Genomic DNA, 17,259 nt, shown 5'->3' with positions numbered 1-17,259 from the left:
ACACACACACACACACACACACACACACACACACACACACACTTTCTAGATGTAAGCTCTCTTTCCCAGTTAGCTGTATGGGGTAAACTAAAGGATCTGGAGGTGAGCCAAGCCTGTGTGTGCATCATCTCCTTAGTCTAACAAGTGGCAGGCACGAGACCTTAGTAGCAGATTCTATTCTCCCTCCTGATCCTGCTGCTTCTCACAGTGGAGTGGGCAGAACCGTGCAGTCCTGTCAACAGGCCTCAGCCCCTCACATCTGCCTGAAGGCTTCTGCTCTGAACAGCAGGTTGGAAACCTCCCACGCCCTTCTGAAGAACACCAGGAGAAGGGAGCCTGAGAGAGCCTGGGACAGACCTCCATCCCCTGGCTTCGGAGCCTGGACTTCGAATGTGATCCAGCCTGAGACCAGACGCTGCCTGAGTCTTGTTCTAGATAAGGACAGTATAGCCCAGTGGGCTGGCAGTCACGGGGTAAGAGGACAAGGACTTGTCACCAAGGGGAATGAAGCTCATTTCATTGGGGTCAATATCTCATTTTTGAAGGGCTCATGAGAACCACCTTCCACTTGGTCTGTCTCCCACCCTTATTTAGGAAGCTATATTTAACAAAATAGAATAAATCAGTCTCCAAATAGATGACCTGCTTCATCTAACCCTTCAGATCCACGGGAGAGAGGGCTACAGAAATTTCACATCCCTCTATACCAATTACCGAGGAAAATGTAAAATTACACCTCTCTCAGAAACAACACATATGACTGGCCTCATCTCCAAACCCACACTGAATGGCTGTGCTTCTGCGGGACCCCTCTCTGCTTGAGCAAGAGCCCCTCCTTTTCACCATCGTTAGTTTTGTAAGTAGGCTCGAAAGGAATCCGTTCTCCTTCCTAACAGGATATAATTGTCTAAATCAAATTTGTAACCATGACCATGCCAGAAATGTCACATTTCAAGACAACTCTCATTTAATCAGGCATGACGGGCCTGACAGGACAGCACCTCGTGAGAATGAGGCCGCTGTGGCAAAGACTGGACCTGTTCCACAGCTTGCGGCATCAAAGCCTTTTCTTCTTCTTCTTCTTTTTATATTTGTGATTGGTTTTGTTCTGCCTTTGAGACAGGATCTCGTGTAGCTCAGGCTGGCCTTGAACTTACTACGCAACTGAGGCTAGCCTTGAACTCCCAATGCTCCCACTTCTGCTACTTGTGCAAACAACACAAAACCAGAGAATAATCCAGGAGCCTTGACACACTGAGACTTCGTCTCCAAAAGTGGGGGTATGCACCCCCTGCCATCACACAGTCTAGCAGAGGTGAAATCAGTTAGTTCTTTGTACACTGATGCCTGATAATATAAGGAAAACTTCACATACACACAGCGATTAAGATTCTGGCCCAGGGGCTTGGTAGAGTCTCCTGACAGCATTTTGTATCATATGCTGTAATTCTACAACCCATGCTACAGCAGGTCTTTGCTTATTCATCAATACCAGGTCTCATATACGTATGCACATCAGACCAGTCAAAGTTTTAAAAAATCAAGGCATGACAAAATCAGAAGATTAGTGAAACACACTCACTCACACACTCAGGACTGTGCCTGAGGAGGCACAGAAAATGGACATCAAGCTGACAACCTGCCTAGGGCCATGCTATTCTTCATTCTTGCTAGTAAACCTACATATTATTACTCCCCACACCAGAGAAACAGAGAAGGCAAAACGTCTGCACCATTGGATAAAGGATGCAAAGGGAACGCAAATGTTACCAGGCCTGGTTGCACACACTATAATCCTAGCTACTAGGGAGGCAGAGCTGGGAAGTTCAATGTTGGCCTGTGTATAGAACAAGTTCTTATTTCAAAGGAAAAGGGGCATTTTAAAAGGGCTGGGATGTAGCTCTGTGGCAGCTAACTTGCTAGGCACACACAAGGCTCTGGGTTTAATCCCTGCTACAGAAAACAAAGCACCACAACAAAATTTACTAGGGCTGAGGATACGGCTCAGAGGTAGAACTCTCGTCCGGCACATGAGGCCGCAGGTTTGATCCTAACACCACAGGACATTTTTAAAGTAGCACTAAGAATAAAATGCAGAGTTTCCTATCCAGCTTTAGTTCCTTACAGGAAAGGAAACCCTCAGCTGTTGGTAGTCACAGATGCCGCAATCAAACAGTCCTTCCGCTGATGCTGGTCCAGCTGACAGTAGTTAACACCCAAGCTCACCTTCAGACTAGTAATGAGCGAGCTGTACTTCTGGTCGGAACACACCGACTACCATCTTCCAAACCATTGTTTCTTTCAACTCCTCTGCTCCCTGTATCTAGTGTCTGCCCTCCCTTGCACACACTTACTGCATTAGGTCTCCTTAGACTACAAGCACCACTAGGCAGGGGTTTCTCTGGTTTGTTCCTAGAATCCTGTGTGGCGTGGCACAGCACATGGGCTCAGTAAGCGTCTGTTCAATGGATGAATCATAGTCTCTGTTCAAACTAGGTCTATCTAGTCCACAAACACTTAACAAATGTCTAGACACTCAGATGTGCTGCCACCCACGGGGGATACAGAAATGCAGGACACAGAGCCCTTGCTTTCCACAGCTCCCAAAATATTGAGGGAAACAGAAAAATACACAGGCAAGCATGAGACAGCCCACTTCTGATCCAGTGGAGACAAACGGCCCTTGGATGCTCAGGACCTCATGGCTCACAGAAGCCATGCCTGAACCAGTTATGATGGAGGAAGCAGAACCCAAGGGTGCAGAGGAGGCGGTCAGATGTCTCAAGGAAAGGACACTGTTAAGCACAAAGACCTGGATTTGAGAAGGGCTGTGCGGTAGCGACAGCAGAGCTCGGTGGAGTGGAAGGGTTTCATCGGCATGGGCTAAAAGGCTCTTCAGAGAAATCTGGACTTGACCCTGGGAGCAACAGACACCTGAAAGTCCCTGGCCCTCCCGGCAGCAGTTCTGCTGAGCTCAGGGGGTCAGGGAGGGGGGATAGCGAGGGGCCTCAGCGGACTGGAGGGAGCACCTACCTGGTGTGCTGCTGGAGGTGGGAGAGCTGACGGAAAGACTTGTCACAGTAGGAGCAGTGGTAGGGCTTGACGCCCAGGTGGATGCGCAGGTGCTGGGCCAGGTAGGAGGCGTTGGCAAAGGACTTGGAGCAGTGCGGGCACTTGTGGGGCTTGGCCTCTGTGTGTGACTTGGAGTGGATCTGCATCTCAGACTTGGTGAAAAAGGTGAGCGGGCACACCTTACACCTGCGGGCAAGAGGCAGCTTCACGCCTGGGAAGATCCCCACCCACTCCAGTCCATCTCCAGGGAGACCCTCCCTACCAAAGAGACCCTGTGCATGGAGTAGATTCTACCAGCGGAGACCAGAGGACACGGGCCCGCGTGGGAGAGACAAAGGCCAGTTCCAGTATGGGCACCTTCTAGTCTGGAGGGAGCTCTAGCATCTGGGAACATCTGCAGCTGTCTGGGGACCAGGGCCACACACAAGCACAGGGGAGCCAGGAAAAGCCCTGCCTGCAGGCACGCCTGTGGACCTAGCGAGGTGGTTCTCACAGGCTAAGTCATTCTGACCCGGCTGTGTGTTAGAATCTTCTAGAACCTCTTGACAAGTACAGGTGCCTAGCTTCCTACCTCCACTCAACTACCCCAGAACTTCTGGAGGCCCGGTCCCGGCAATAGCATATTGTGAAAAGGTCACTGGGTGCTTTAACGTGGTCCAGACCCTTCTCTTGGGGCAAGAAGGACCAGGACTCTTAGCACCCCTGCCAGCCCTGGACCACCTCTGACTATTCCTACGACTAAACGCTATTCCTCCCCCTCCCTGATGGCCAGGTATGTTGAGGGGACACTACCCTGCTCTTTGAATCTCAGCTCCCCACCCTTATCTCCTGGGGTCCCACTTTCTAGAACTCGGCATACATCTCCAAAGCAACCCCACCCAGACCACGTATGAAGAGACCCTCACCTGTATGTCTTGCCCTCCTTTGCGGTCTCACCGGAGGCCAGGATGGGGTAGGGGACAACAAGGACAGGGGGACCCCCTGGGTTTTCTGCCTTGATCTTTTTGCGGCCGCGTTCAGACTTGGGGGGGCCGAGGAGGCCGTGGCCCTGGATTGTCTTGATGGAGTCCAGGAGGGGGGGGCTGGTGATCCCTGAGATGAGGGTGGGGGATGAGGCGATGAGGCGGCTCTGGCTGGTGGTGGTAGGTGTGGACGGGGTACTGGTGCCGGTGCCGGTGCCTGGGGTTGACTCAGACGTACTCACAGCGGGGGTTCGAGAGGAAAGCCCCAGACCTGGAAAACACGCAAAGTTCAACACAGGCCACCCAGCTCTTGCCTTTCTGAGCTATCTCCATTTACTCAGGGGTACCTAAATGAGAGCTTGCCTATGTGTGAGATGCCTTAGATAAGCTGAGACTGAGTTAAATTTGATTAAGGAGCCAGTTTGGGGACTGAAGGCCTAGCACCGGTAGAGCGCTGGTCCGGTACCACACAAGCCCTTAGGTTGGACCCCCAGCAGTACAGAAACCAAGAAGCACTTTAGAGATAATTCCACCCACAGAAAAAGTCCCAGGCACACAGACGTTCACCTTCATGTTATTTATAATAACAGAATTTCAGAGACAACTGAATTATGCAAATCAGGGAAGGGCTGGGTAAACAGTGGTTAGCCTCCTTGTCAGAACTTCCCACTATCTTTGTTTCTAAAGGCCGCGTGTGCATGCCCAGGGAAAACAAACAGCCCAGCCGGTGTGCACCAATGTGGTGTGGGGGCAGGGCAGGTTTTAAAAGCGATGGTTTAACTGTTTTCTGGTTCTACAGCAATGAGGCTTTAAAAAGAACCCTCCCCCGAAACCCTGCAAATTCTCCAATGACCGTTTTTATTTATTTACTTATTGTTGCTTCTTGAGACAGGGTGTCACGTAGCCCAGGCTGGCCTGGCCTTGAAGTCCCTAACCGCTTGCCTGTGTCCCACACGAACTACTGTGCCCAGGAGAGAAGTTATTCTTTGGAAAACGAAGGTAATGACGGTGTAACAGCTGCCTGTAAGACATACACTTGGGAGGCTGAGACAGGCAGGGCCAGTTCCAGGCCAGCCTGGACTACACAGTGAGAAGGAAGGAAGGAAGGGGCTACCAGCATCTATAATACAACTTTAGTAGATAAAATATGATGCCAGTATTTCTCATCTGACTCAGTTTTTTTCATATCCATCTCTCTATATTTTTAAACAAGTCAAAATCTGCGCATTAAAAAAAAAATTCATGGCTGGTGTGAGCTTCGTTTGCGCCACACTGGCAGCAGGGATGTGCACTTACGCAGCCTCCATTGAGGGCAGCTGGGCAATAGATATTAAAATTTAAATGTTCATAACCCTTAACCAGGCGATTGATTCTGCTTCTAGAAAACACCATAAAGAAATAATCGCACGGCCGGGCGGTGATGGCACACACTTTTAATCCCAGCACTTGGGAGGCAGAGGCAGGCAAATCTCTGTGAGTTCGAGACCAGCCTGGTTTACAAGAGCTAGTGCCAGGACAGGCTCCAAAACCACAGAGAAACCCTGTCTTGAAAAACCAAAAAAAAAAAAAAAAAGAAAGAAACAATCGCACATGAGCACAAATATCTCTGTGCAGGGGCTTTCCACACAAAACCGTGATTCCACACAATGATAAAAAGTGCTCATCCTCAACAGAGGCTGTGGACATGGACATGGGGCCTCTACGGCCACCAAAACAGGAGAGCTGCACTGCCAGGAGCACGGAGACGTGCCGGACTGCTCAAGCTCACACGAGCCGGTCTACCCCAGAAAGCACATGCTACATACATGTGCAGACACGACACCGTGAGGGCCAACGTGGAGGAGGACCCCAGATGCTCCCGCCAGCTAACCCAGTTCTCCTTAACAAGAGAGGGGAATTTTTGGTCATCGGGGATTTTCATACCCTGTCTGCTTTGAAATTATTTGAATATTTTACTTGGTTACGTCACCCATTTTTAAAACATCTGTGATTAGAGAATAAAATCAAATAAATGACAGAGAAAACAGACTACTGTCTGACAACAGCAGAACTAGGGTTAGTTCTCCTCTCCTTCCGGGTTCTCTGAAATGTCTACATTTTCATAATGACCATGTTATTACCTTTACAGTAAATGTGCAATAACGATGTCTAGAATAGAATGGCAAATAGGAAAAAAAAAAGTTAAATTATCGACACAGCCCTGCCACAAACAGCAAACACACGCATATTAAAAAAATAAACAAAAAATATGGAAAAGGAAAAAAAAATCACCGAAAGAGTCTCTATGATTCTGGGTTAGGTTAGGCACTAGGGAAGATGAGCAATTTTTTTTTTAGTTTCTCCTTTTTCCAAGTTTCCCTTAATATGCTTATATTGCTTTTTTAATATTACTTTTACAATGAAAAAATAAATTTAATAAAATCATAATAACGGGAGATGTGCAGAGTGCAGCTGGGGCCTAGGGAGGCTCACAGGGCCTACAACGGTCAGACATCTCAAAGAGAAGCAGGAGAAAGGCACTTGGCTGGTGGCAGGGTTGAGCCACAGAGGGCACAGGCCCGGTATTGGTGGACTCCTGAGCAAGTCTGTCCCGGGGCTCTGAAGAGGGACCCTCCCTGGGTGTTTCCCCTGCACCCCAGTCTCAAGCTAACACATAACACAGAGCTAGTCCCATCCCAGCAGTCTCTCGCGCATCTTCTCCTCACTCTCTGCATCCTGTCCAGCACGGACGCTTCTCCATCTTTCTCACCCTAAGATCTATCCACTTCTCCGCATCCCCACAGCCACTGCGTGGTCCACATCACTATCTCCTCCGCATCCCCACAGCCACTGCGTGGTCCACATCACTATCTCCTCCAGAAGCTCTCCCTGCAGCCGTGCTGGTCCCAGAACCCTGTCTCCACCTCCTGACCAGACCAGCTTTCCGAAAGCCGTGGCTCCCCAGTGCCCCCAGGGTAAAGTCCAAATAGCAGAGTGTGGAACACGGTGCCTTCTGCCTGGCTTCTCCCCTCTGCTGAATGGAGACAGCCGGCGGGACTGCATGAAGATGCTGATTTAGGACCAAACACTGTCTGCTCTTCAACCCAGCACTGGCAAACCCCATCACCAGGCTGCTGGGAGGAAGGACTGTTACTAAGCACACACAGGTGAAGTCACTGCCTGGTGAAGTCATCAGAATCCACGGGTCCGTCCCAGCTGAGCAACCTGGCCGCCTACCCATTGCTCCCTCTGCTAGGGCCTTCCACCCTTCTGCTCCACCGCCCTAGTCTGCCTTGAGCCTTTCCTTTTCTTCTCCACAGAAGGCCTCTGGTCTCCTACATCTGTGGATCTCACTTTCCACATGAGCTTTCAGCTGTAGGAAGGAATTCTCACAGTTCAAGGTCAGAGGAAGCCTGGGGGCTATGGCTAGCACCCCTTAGCCCCTCGGCCGAGCTTCCCCTACAACCCCGGATCCCACCCACCCTGTTCTCATCTGGTCAGGTCCTACCCTCATCAAGTCCCAACTGGACCAGATCCTGCCCCAACATTTCTCTACAGATCTTGACAGCCCCGCCCACTTCACAGACTCCACCCACTCAGCTTACCTGTGACAGTACTGGTGGCCGGCCTAGCGTGCAGCGCCACATCGGGCTGCGGCACAGACTGCGGGTGCAACCCTGGCACCTGCTGCAGCTTGGGCAGTGACATGACGGCCTGGCTGGTCTCGGCGGGCGCGGGGGGCACTAGCAGTGGCTGTTGGGACGAGGCTGAGGTGGGTGGCAAGTGAGGTGGCCGGATCTTCTCCGCCATCAGCTGCTCTTTGATCTTGTTAATCAGGACCAGGTTGTCCAGCTGCAGAAAGGAGAGGAGCCAGATTGGGATGGGTGGGCCACACTCCAGGGCCTTCTGGGCACAAGCTACAGTCTGAACTCCAGGCAAAGCATAGCAGCTCCACCTTGGAGGGCAGCGGGAGCGGAAGTCTTACCTGGCTGGGCATGGTGGGAGGAGGGGGCCAGAAGTAGGGGTTGTTAAATCGAGGTTCGGCCATCCTGCAGGAAGAGAGAGTGTCTGTCACTATTAACTATAAGATCTCCTTATCCCTTGAGACCCAAATTCCTCAGTCAAGTGGGCCTCCCATCAGACCCAGAGACCCACATCCCCAGGTTGACAAGTCAGGAATTCAGTGTCTCCCTGGGAGGACCTGAAAGGGCAAAGGTCACATTCAGATCAGAGTGCTCCCAGTACCTGCGAGCCCCCCATGCTTCCAGGCCAGTTTCCATCCCCTAGGTTTTAGAGCCAAACCCGTGGACCCTACACAGAACTCTCCCCTCCAGAGACCACTGGAGATCCCTGGGAACACCTCTGTAAGCAGAAGCAACTACCCATTCGGGATCCTTGCCCTTCTGCCTCCTCCCTGAGGGAAGACATCCTTATCAGAATACACAAGATGGGGCAAAGATACAGCCTCTCTAAAGGGCAGGTGGTAGGAGAATTTACACAGACCAGAATAAGCATTTCCTTTGACTCAAGAATTATACCCTGGAAAATTCAGGCACGGACAGGTGGATAGGTATGTCTGACCTGCAAAGTTGGGGGTGACAGAGTGCTGTGATTAAGGGGAGGAGGCTGGGGAGTCCAGGGGTCAACAGAGTGTGACAAGGGTACTGGTGGCCTCCACCGCTGGCAAGTTCCATGGCAATCTGTGGGCTTGAGAGCCTTTTCAATCAGGGCAGGTCAATACCAAGGACAGACCCTTGAGGCTAACTGGCTCTGCCCTCTAGGGTGGGAAGTGTGGGGGAATGGGTTTTCTGTGACTCTAAACTGAGTTAAGAATTGACTTCCAGGAATTGGTGCACGGGGTACTCATTGCTTTCTCGCCATGTTGACTCAGTGATCCTTCCAAAATCTTTTCCCTACCTGGTACTGCAGCTTTAGACCTTTGAAAACAAATGCCTAAAACCTCTTCTGCTCCTTCCAGTGAACTTGAGAAGTCCCTGCTAGAATCGTGGTAGAGTTTGAGGTGAAATCCCGCTCCCATCCCAGGGCACACAGTCTATACTCTAAGTGCTTTCCGAATGTTTGTCTGGATCACCTTTGTGACCTCTACTTGATAAACAGGCAAAAAGGGCAGCCTCAGCTCTAGGGACAGGTGAAGGAATCAGAACCTGGGGAGAAGGTGGAGGCTGCCCAGAGATCGTTAAACTGGGAAGCCAGATTACCCAAACTGCTTCCTCTGGCCATTTGTTTTGTAAATGCTAGTCCTCAGCAGAACAGAAGTCTCCGGAAGGAAGCAAGCACTGCTGAAGGCCTCACCCCTCACTCCCTACCTGGGGAGAGCACGGTCTCAGTCCTCTAGGCCGGAGCAGAGGCTGGGGGTGGCGGTAACTGGGACAATTCCCATCCTGTCAGTCTTTGGTCCCCACAGCTTAGGAGGCCCTTCCCTCTGCCCACCAAACTCCATGGCAGCCTCTTACAGACAAAAAGCCATGGTCTGCCTGCCTAGCTCCCTGACTGCCCCCACGCCTTTAGGATCACTCCCCTAGAAAAACCTCAAAGCAAGACTCCAGAGAGGAGGCTGCCAGTTAGTGCCCACCTTGCGCCAGGTGGCACCCAGAGCAGGGACTCTCACCATGCCCACTTTTAGAAGAGAGGTAGAGTGACTGGCTCAAGATCACGCAGCAAGGGACCATACCACTGAGACTCCATGAGCCTCACCTGACTCCGAGTCCGGTGCATTGGCCCCTGAACTGTTCAGGGAGCGGAGACAACTAGCTGTAGGCTTGGGGTGGTGTCCTGCCTTAGGGTGGCACAACTGTGACATCATGAGTGGACACAAGGTAGGGAGGGGAGGTGGGGAGACTGGGGAGCTAACCAAAGGTATCTTGGGAACAGGTACACGTGTGAATTGCATGAAGGAATAAACGGAGACTAAGATTCCGAATTCTCTGAAAAGCAAGCCCACCTGCTTACTAGTGGCTCCGTTTACAATGCGACCTCTTGGAGAGTTCTTTAGAAACCCAGGAGGAGGGCAAGCTGGGAAGACCTTCTGTCCCCAATCCATGGACCCTCTCCTCAGCCATTAGAAGGGAGACCTGCTCAGACTGCAGGGATAGGTAGGGGCAGGCCTGGATGCAGCCCCGTGAGCTGTTTTCCTCCTCAGTAAGATGGGGTGACACCGGCTGCCGTGTCCCAGGACTCTGTCCACTGTACTAGGCTGCTCCTCTTCATTTTCCTCCTCTCTGATTCAAGGCCGAGTTTAACCTTCCCAGATCCCAACCCAGTTAGGGAGCTGAAGGCATGCCCAGGGTCCCATTCCTGGACTAAAGTAGACAGTACCATTTATCAAACTGCTAAGTAGCCAGGGATAGCCCTTGCCTTAGCTGCAGAGCCTGGCACATCAAAGGGAAGCTTTGCCCAGAGCACCAAGTCTGCTCCGCACAGTCCTCTCCTCTCTGCCTTCTCCAGCTATGAGTCTCCATGACCCTGGCCCTGGTATCCACCCACTGTATGCCAGAGGCAGGAGGCAGGACAGGGCCTGAGTGTCTACAGAGCTCTCACCGTTGCTTGTGGGTAAGCCCTGCCCCAAGGAAGGAGAGTGGTAAAAACAGGTAAGCCTTCAGAACAGATGGAGAAGGATGGGGGTGCAGCAACGTGGAAAAGGATGAACCTTCCGGGTGCTGCAGTGTTACGGGACACAGACCAGCTCCTGGGCCTCGAATGCCAAAGTGAGATAGCAAATGGGACACCAGCGGTGGGAAGGCGACGTGGAGCATGCTGGGCCAAGGGCGCCATGTGACCAAGGGGGTGCCAAGGTCAAGGGGAAGCATACTGGGGTAGAGGCAGGGACCAAGCCTGCCAGGGCTGCGTGTCCACGCTGGGCAGGCAGAGGAGAGACACTTGGTAGTCTGCTAGGGCCTTCAGCACTGGGCAAAAACCTAGACTGGGAGCCAGGAGCCGCCCACCCGGACCCTGGCCCTTGCAATCCACCCACAACTGCCATTTGTTTTTCTTGTTCTAAAAGGTAAAGGAAGTTAACTCTGGGTAAACGGCATGTCTCCTGGAGCTGCTTCACAGACATTGGGCCAACCAGAGACTAGCTCTGGGACCCAGGGCCAGGCCAAAGTTCCTCGTCTTCCCAAACAGTGGATGGAGACTCACAGGCAAGAGCTGCACCTATGAGGCCTTCTACACATCACCAGACCACTCCCTTCAGAGCCACCTGGGCCCATTAGGGGTCCCTGTGTGTCTGGGGTTTCTTGCCTTCTTGATCTCTTTCACAACTCCCCCCCCACACACACAGTGGGGGAACAGAACCCCATTCCCCTAGCAGCTCAGCCCATCTACTGGAGAACTCTAAGTACCGAGAAGCCTGAGCCTCCACCTAGAGTTTAGGTCCAGCTCCCAGCTGCCCCTGCCCTTCCCTCAGGCTGTCTCTCAGAGCGGCTCTGACTCAGTTAGCCGGTGCTGGCCTTGACTTTCTCCAGTGGCAAGCCCCTCCTCCTGTCACCCACCTCTGAGCAGGTCACAGGCACACAGTGACCCTCCTGCCTCAGACCAACCGCAGCTGACCAGCAGTCCTGCCTGGGAGCACCTCCCTCCCTGCAGGGGACAGCAGGCTCTGGTTATCCTGATCCCACTTCTCTGGATGTGTTGTCCTTGGACAAGTCACATGCCCAGCTTCCAGGCAAGGGATGAGCTGCCTAGAGGCTGGCCTAGGCTGCAGGAGTGAGCCGTGGAGGACTCGGGGAGATGAGTTTCCTAGGGTGAGTGGGAGCCAGCCAACAGACGGGGCAGGCATTCGGGTAGAAGTGGCAGTGCCAGCTAATGCCCGTGGGCAGCAGTGCCCTGGTGTGAGGGGTGTGTGGCCTCCCCTAAAGACTGGCAAACAGAGATGAGCCTGGACTGTCAGCCAGGGCCTTGCTCAGAGTTGATCCCTAGCTCCTAGGCCCAGCGTCTGGACGTTAGCAGCAGCAGGTGAGTGAGTAGAATGGGCAATTTGTAAGAGACTACCAGATATAGCAGGTTCTAGAGAGGCCAGGAGTTGGTGGCAGGGGAATTCCCAATTAGGGGTGTGAGGCTAGGGCTGCACCTGGCCCAGAGGGGGATGGCCAAAGGGGCCTGGCTACTTGGGGGAGCTGGTAGCCAGGGTACTATATAGGTTGTCCCCACAATGTGGCCCAGATCTCTGGACACCGACAGAGACAAACACGGTCAACACAACATGCAGACAGCACCAAACCCGCACAGGGAACAGACACAGACTTGTGGCCACAGCATGGATCCACGGACACAGGAAGCCAAAGCCACCAATACTAAAAGGGCAAGCATACCTCCCCCACGACACCCCCAGAGGACAGCAGTGAGGGGCACGCAGGTCATTTATGGACACAATGCCTTGGTCCCCAAAGAACAAGCCCCTTATTCACAGACCCACAGCCTAGAATCACAGGTTCCTTACCTAGAGGGTCCTTTCCCACTTGGTGAACTTCTACTCATCCTTCAAGACCCAGCTCAAGTGTTCCCTCTTCTACGGAGCTTTCCCTGAACCCCAGTCAGTCACTTCCTCTGTGTTCCCAACAGCACCTTGTATATGGGAATAACAATAACAACAATAATAAAATGACAGCTACCGTTGATTCAAACACCAATGTGCTGAGCAGATGATGATTCGAGTTATTGAGTCTTCCCAACGACTTTGTGAAATGAGCAGGTACCAGAAAATACAGCTCAAAGACGGCAGTCAACCTGCCCAGCCACACAGCAAGTGAGTGAGGGAGGAAGAATGCCCGCCCAGCCCCAACCCAGCCCCCTACAGGGTCACATGCACTCTGGGGTGACTGGAGAATCCTTGAGCTCTTCCGGGGCAGGATGCTACCCAGTATCTCACCTGGCTGGGAACTGAGCAGGAAATTTACAGCCACTACTCACTGCAACAGACCCATGGTACAGATGAAGAAACTGAGGTCCGGAGAGGCTAAGCAACCTGGCTGAGGCTATGGAGCCAAGTACAGATCTCAAAGCCGATCCCTTCTGACACTTTTTCCCAGAAAGCCTCTGAGGCTAGTCTAGCAAACTCCAGAAGGAAAGAATAACTGAGGGAAGGGCACACTGGGTGCCAGGCTCTGCCCCATGGGTACAGCACAGACTCAGACCGGGAGACACTGAGGACACACAGCCCAAGGTGGGTGGTAGAGAGCGGGATGGAGGGGGTGCACTGCTGCCAGGGTGGAGGAAGTGGGTGTTGTCGGTTCAACAACTTAGGCCCCGCCCCCCAAAGCCACAGACATTAAAACTGAGATCTGCCCCGTCCCCATGGCCACATGGGAACAGGTTTCCAACAAAGCAAACGGGGATGCGGATGGATGGGTAGGGATGGGGAAGTGGGAGGAGCAGGACCCTAACAGCCCAGACTCTGTGATTATAAGGAGGCTTCAGGGAACCACGCCCACAAGAGCCGGGTGCCCAGGGGGAGGTGCTAGCCTCTGCTGCTTGGGGTTTGTCTTTGTTTCTCTGATTTCCAAATTCTCAGTCATGGCATTCAATTTCTTTTAAAATGAAAACAACAAATTTATTATTTAAAGAAAGAAAGTGCTTGGGAGCCTAAGGGGAGGAAAAGCGAGGAGGCTCATGGGAAAGTCAGCTCAGCCGATGGGGGCACGCCAGAGCCACCACACATGGGGGCCTTTCACCCGATCCTAAACCCAGCTGCAGTGGAATGTCAGGAGGGCTTCCGGCAAGAGGCAACACAATCTGCACTTTGATCCTGATTAAGATTCCACAGGCCTAGAACTCTGGTCCAGGCCTTCAGCGCTGGCTTCAGCAGGAGCCCCACCCCCACCTCCAGCAGGTTCTCCATCTCCACCCCTCAGCCTACCCTAAGCTCTACTGCAGTCACCGCGTCCTGCCCTGCCCAGAAACTTCCATGGTTCCTTACTGCAGACACAGTGAGACTGACTTGGGTCATATGGGACCAGCTCCTACTACCCTCTGGCCTTACTGCTTGTCCCACTGTACACTGAGCAGCCAGAATGACAGCCCCACAGGTCCACTTCCCCTCTTGCTTCCTCCCTGTCAAGGATGCCAGGGCCACTCCTGGCATCCTTGAAGGGGAGGAATGATCCCAACTCTTCCTATGGGTCCCGGTGCACAGGCTCTTCTTCCTGGAAACATATGGGGTCTGCTCCCCCCTGTGGGCTCTGTCCCCTGTGTGTCCTGCATGTCCATCATCAGGGCATTTCCCACACCTGTGTTTTCTTAGCCATCTGTAGACATGGTGCTCCAAGAGAAAGGATAGGAGGCCTTTTAAGCCAAGCCATCTGGAGCCCGAAGGAAGGAAGGAAGGAAGGAAGGAAGGAAGGAAGGAAGGAAGGAAGGAAGGAAGAATGGATGGATGGATGGATGGACGGACGGACAGTGTATATGTATGACCAGTGAAGGGAACTGAAAACGTTACAACCTGGACAGAAGAAAGTGTCCTCTCTTCTGAGTGGCCCCTGTATCACCAGCGGTCCTGTGGCCCACATCTACCTGATCTCATTCTGACTGACATGAGGAGGGGCTGCAGGTGCGCTGACCCTAAAGATGTAAACAGCTGGTGAACACAGTCAACGGTTCTGCCTCGCCAGCCAAGAAAAGTCAACAAGCTCCTCCCGCCAAAGGAGCAAAAAGACGACGGAAATGCTAACGCCCGATACTGGAGAGGATGTGATGAGGTTGGCACGGTCAGTGGGCGTGCACACCAGGAGCATTTGTGGGAAGAATCTACCCATAATGTGTCAAGAGCTTGAAAAACCGTCCGTCCTCCTGGCCTAGTGTGCACAGGCTTGGCCATCCATCCCTAGGAAACAACCCAAAGATCCATGCACAACACTGCTTGTGTCCCTGGGTTTTTATGATTAAAAAACCTCGAACAAGCAACAGGGAGACAGCTCTGAAATGATCTCCTCGGTGACAGTCCACAGTGACACTGTTGTGACTTATTCAGCATGTGCATGGGCCTAAGAGGAACCAGGGGCACAGAGGGACTAAGGAGTTGCCCAAAGCCAAGCAGGGAATGTGGGGTTCTGATCCAGACTATAAGGGATCTGGAGGCCAGGCTACCACACCCACTAAAAAACATGGTTGATAACATTCCGTGGGCAGTCAGGAGATATTTATGATACATGGCCAGGAGGACAACGAAAGATAGACTCGCACCCAAGACTAGATGCTGAGAGCCAGGAGGTCAACGAAAGACTCGCACCCAAGACTAGATGCTGGGAGAAAGGAGGAGCCAAATGCTAACCGTGGGGATGTTGGGGTTTGGAACATGGTAGAGACGGGGCTGTGGGTTGATATACTTTATATCTGCCTTTTATTACTTTTCTACAGCATAGCTATCTGACTGTCTTGAGGGATACATTTTTTAAATGAAATTAAAGCTTTTCTAAGCTTTGTTTGGCAAAGTAAGGCACCCCTGCCTCCTATTCAAAGAGCCACACTCTCAGATTTCCCCAGAAGAGAAGCCAAGGGTCCCACGGCAATCTCCAGGACCATCGTGCCCTAGGTGCAAGGGCAGATAGGAGGGGACTCAAGTCCCATCACATCCGGGGTTTCCAGGCTGTCTGTCACTCATTCTTCCACTGGAAGTCCTTTATAGGTCCCATTGCTTGGGGAAGTCCTACCCCACAGCTGGTGAGCCAAGGCCTCTGCAAGGCCCTGCTGGCCACAGGCATTCCTATCACCAACCATTGCACTCATCTTTCTGCCCCTATAGCTCCTGCAGCTCTCGCCCCAAACAAGCTGCTTTCTATGCCAGCTGGTGCCATCTGAAGGTGGCACCTGGAACTAGAACCCTGGCATCAAACCTCAGCTCAGGTTTGCCATGGGTGGATGGTCTGGTCATTTGTCTATCCAGTTGCCCATGTAAGCTATGAACTGGCTAAGGACAGCTTATTTGAAGGTTCATGCCAACATTCCCTGTCCCCCCTCATGGCTCAACTGACATTTGTCTGAGGTTCAAGGCCATTTTTCCTGACCTTTTTCCTACATAACAGGAATCAGGATCCAGTTCCACACCCCTACGCCCCCTGTATCTTCTACCTGTCCTCTCTCAATACCTCTAAATACACTGGCCTCCCCAGCAGCCAAGAGTTACCCTCAAGGTTAGGATAAAGGCAGAGCCATGAACCCACTTAGAGTTGGGCAGGGCTCCATAAGGCCCTGAGAGACTCAATAAGGCGGGGTCTCTCCATGCCAGAAGAGAAGGGGGTGCAGGAACATTCCCAGTACAGAGGGAAACATGGCTAGCTCCCCAGAAGAGCAGAGAACTGCACAGGCCAGAAGGAAGGTGGGCCCGTGGCAGCATGCTAGATGTAGGGAAGGCACAGGCTAATGGCCAGAGTAGTTCATAAAAGGAGGGAGCGCCCTGAGCAATCAAGGGCATGGTTTCCAGGGCAAGCAAGAGGCTTTGCAAGACAGAGGCTTTGCTGAGGTCATCTTCCACCTGGCTCTTTGAGACCCACCCACCCACCTATGCTCAAAGTGTCCCTCCCACAGTCCCTCTGCCCTCCACATTCCCCCATGAAGCCCAAAGCCCTCGCTGCTCTACCAACCCTACCCCTAAGACTCCAGCCAGACCAGCCCCAGAAACTGGCTTCTTCGAACTTCTAGTTAGGAGCAAGGCTGAGGATCCTGGATCCAATTAGGGTGGGTTTTTGCAGCCCACCATTGTGATGGCAGAGAGAGCTGGCCCTGGCAAAGGGGATTGATGTCTGCGCTCAGTGCCCTCTCTGACCTTTCATTCCTTTATCCTCAACAACTCCACTCCCACCTCCAGACACCGAGAGATGTCCAGGACCATGAAGCTTCTCCAGGCGGAGACACCACCATCTTAAAGACACAAAGCATGGGCCTTTCTCTACTGCCAGCTCCCCCAGGGATGCCAGGTGGATAAGGATGCTAGTAGCTCACACTTCTTCCACCTGGGTCCCTTTAGATACTTCCCAGGGCAATTCCCACTCAAACTCCTCCTAACCTCACAAGAAAGATGCTATTTGGAATGTGGCTCACTCCCGGAAAGATGCCTGAAACACACCTGGGCAGCATGCTAACGTGTGGGAGCGTATCCTGCCAGGACAGCTGAGGGGTCTTTACCCTGTCCTTTCACTACAACTCTGCCTAACCAGCCCCTGCCCTCGTGGTTCTCGGGGTACTCTCTGACCAGCCCCTGCCCTCGTGGTTCTCGGGGTACTCTCTGACCAGCCCC

General features: G+C 52.6%; 1 protein-coding gene across 2 annotated transcripts in view; it reads right to left on the bottom strand.

Annotated features, from left to right (window-relative positions):
• The window catches only part of Znf362 (zinc finger protein 362), a 31,490-nt gene that overhangs the window by 8,097 nt on the left and 6,134 nt on the right, over positions 1 to 17,259 (bottom strand). The window contains exons 2-6 of one of the 2 annotated variants that reach the window (XM_026781997.1): positions 12,472 to 12,596; positions 7,999 to 8,062; positions 7,619 to 7,865; positions 3,978 to 4,305; positions 3,034 to 3,258 (exon numbers count right to left, since the gene is read on the bottom strand). In XM_026781997.1, coding sequence (XP_026637798.1) covers positions 3,034 to 3,258; positions 3,978 to 4,305; positions 7,619 to 7,865; positions 7,999 to 8,062; positions 12,472 to 12,509 — 902 coding nt within the window. In that variant the 5' untranslated portion in view covers positions 12,510 to 12,596. Of the gene's footprint in view, positions 1 to 3,033; positions 3,259 to 3,977; positions 4,306 to 7,618; positions 7,866 to 7,998; positions 8,063 to 12,471; positions 13,537 to 17,259 lie in introns of those variants that run through there. The other variant, XM_005353212.2, reaches the window with a different exon arrangement.

The sequence above is a fragment of the Microtus ochrogaster genome, chromosome 10, assembly GCF_000317375.1.
Source record: "Microtus ochrogaster isolate Prairie Vole_2 chromosome 10, MicOch1.0, whole genome shotgun sequence".
Taxonomy (NCBI): domain Eukaryota; kingdom Metazoa; phylum Chordata; class Mammalia; order Rodentia; family Cricetidae; genus Microtus; species Microtus ochrogaster.
The sequence above is the reverse complement of the archived record's forward strand: the minus strand, read 5'-3'. Positions and strand labels throughout refer to the sequence as shown.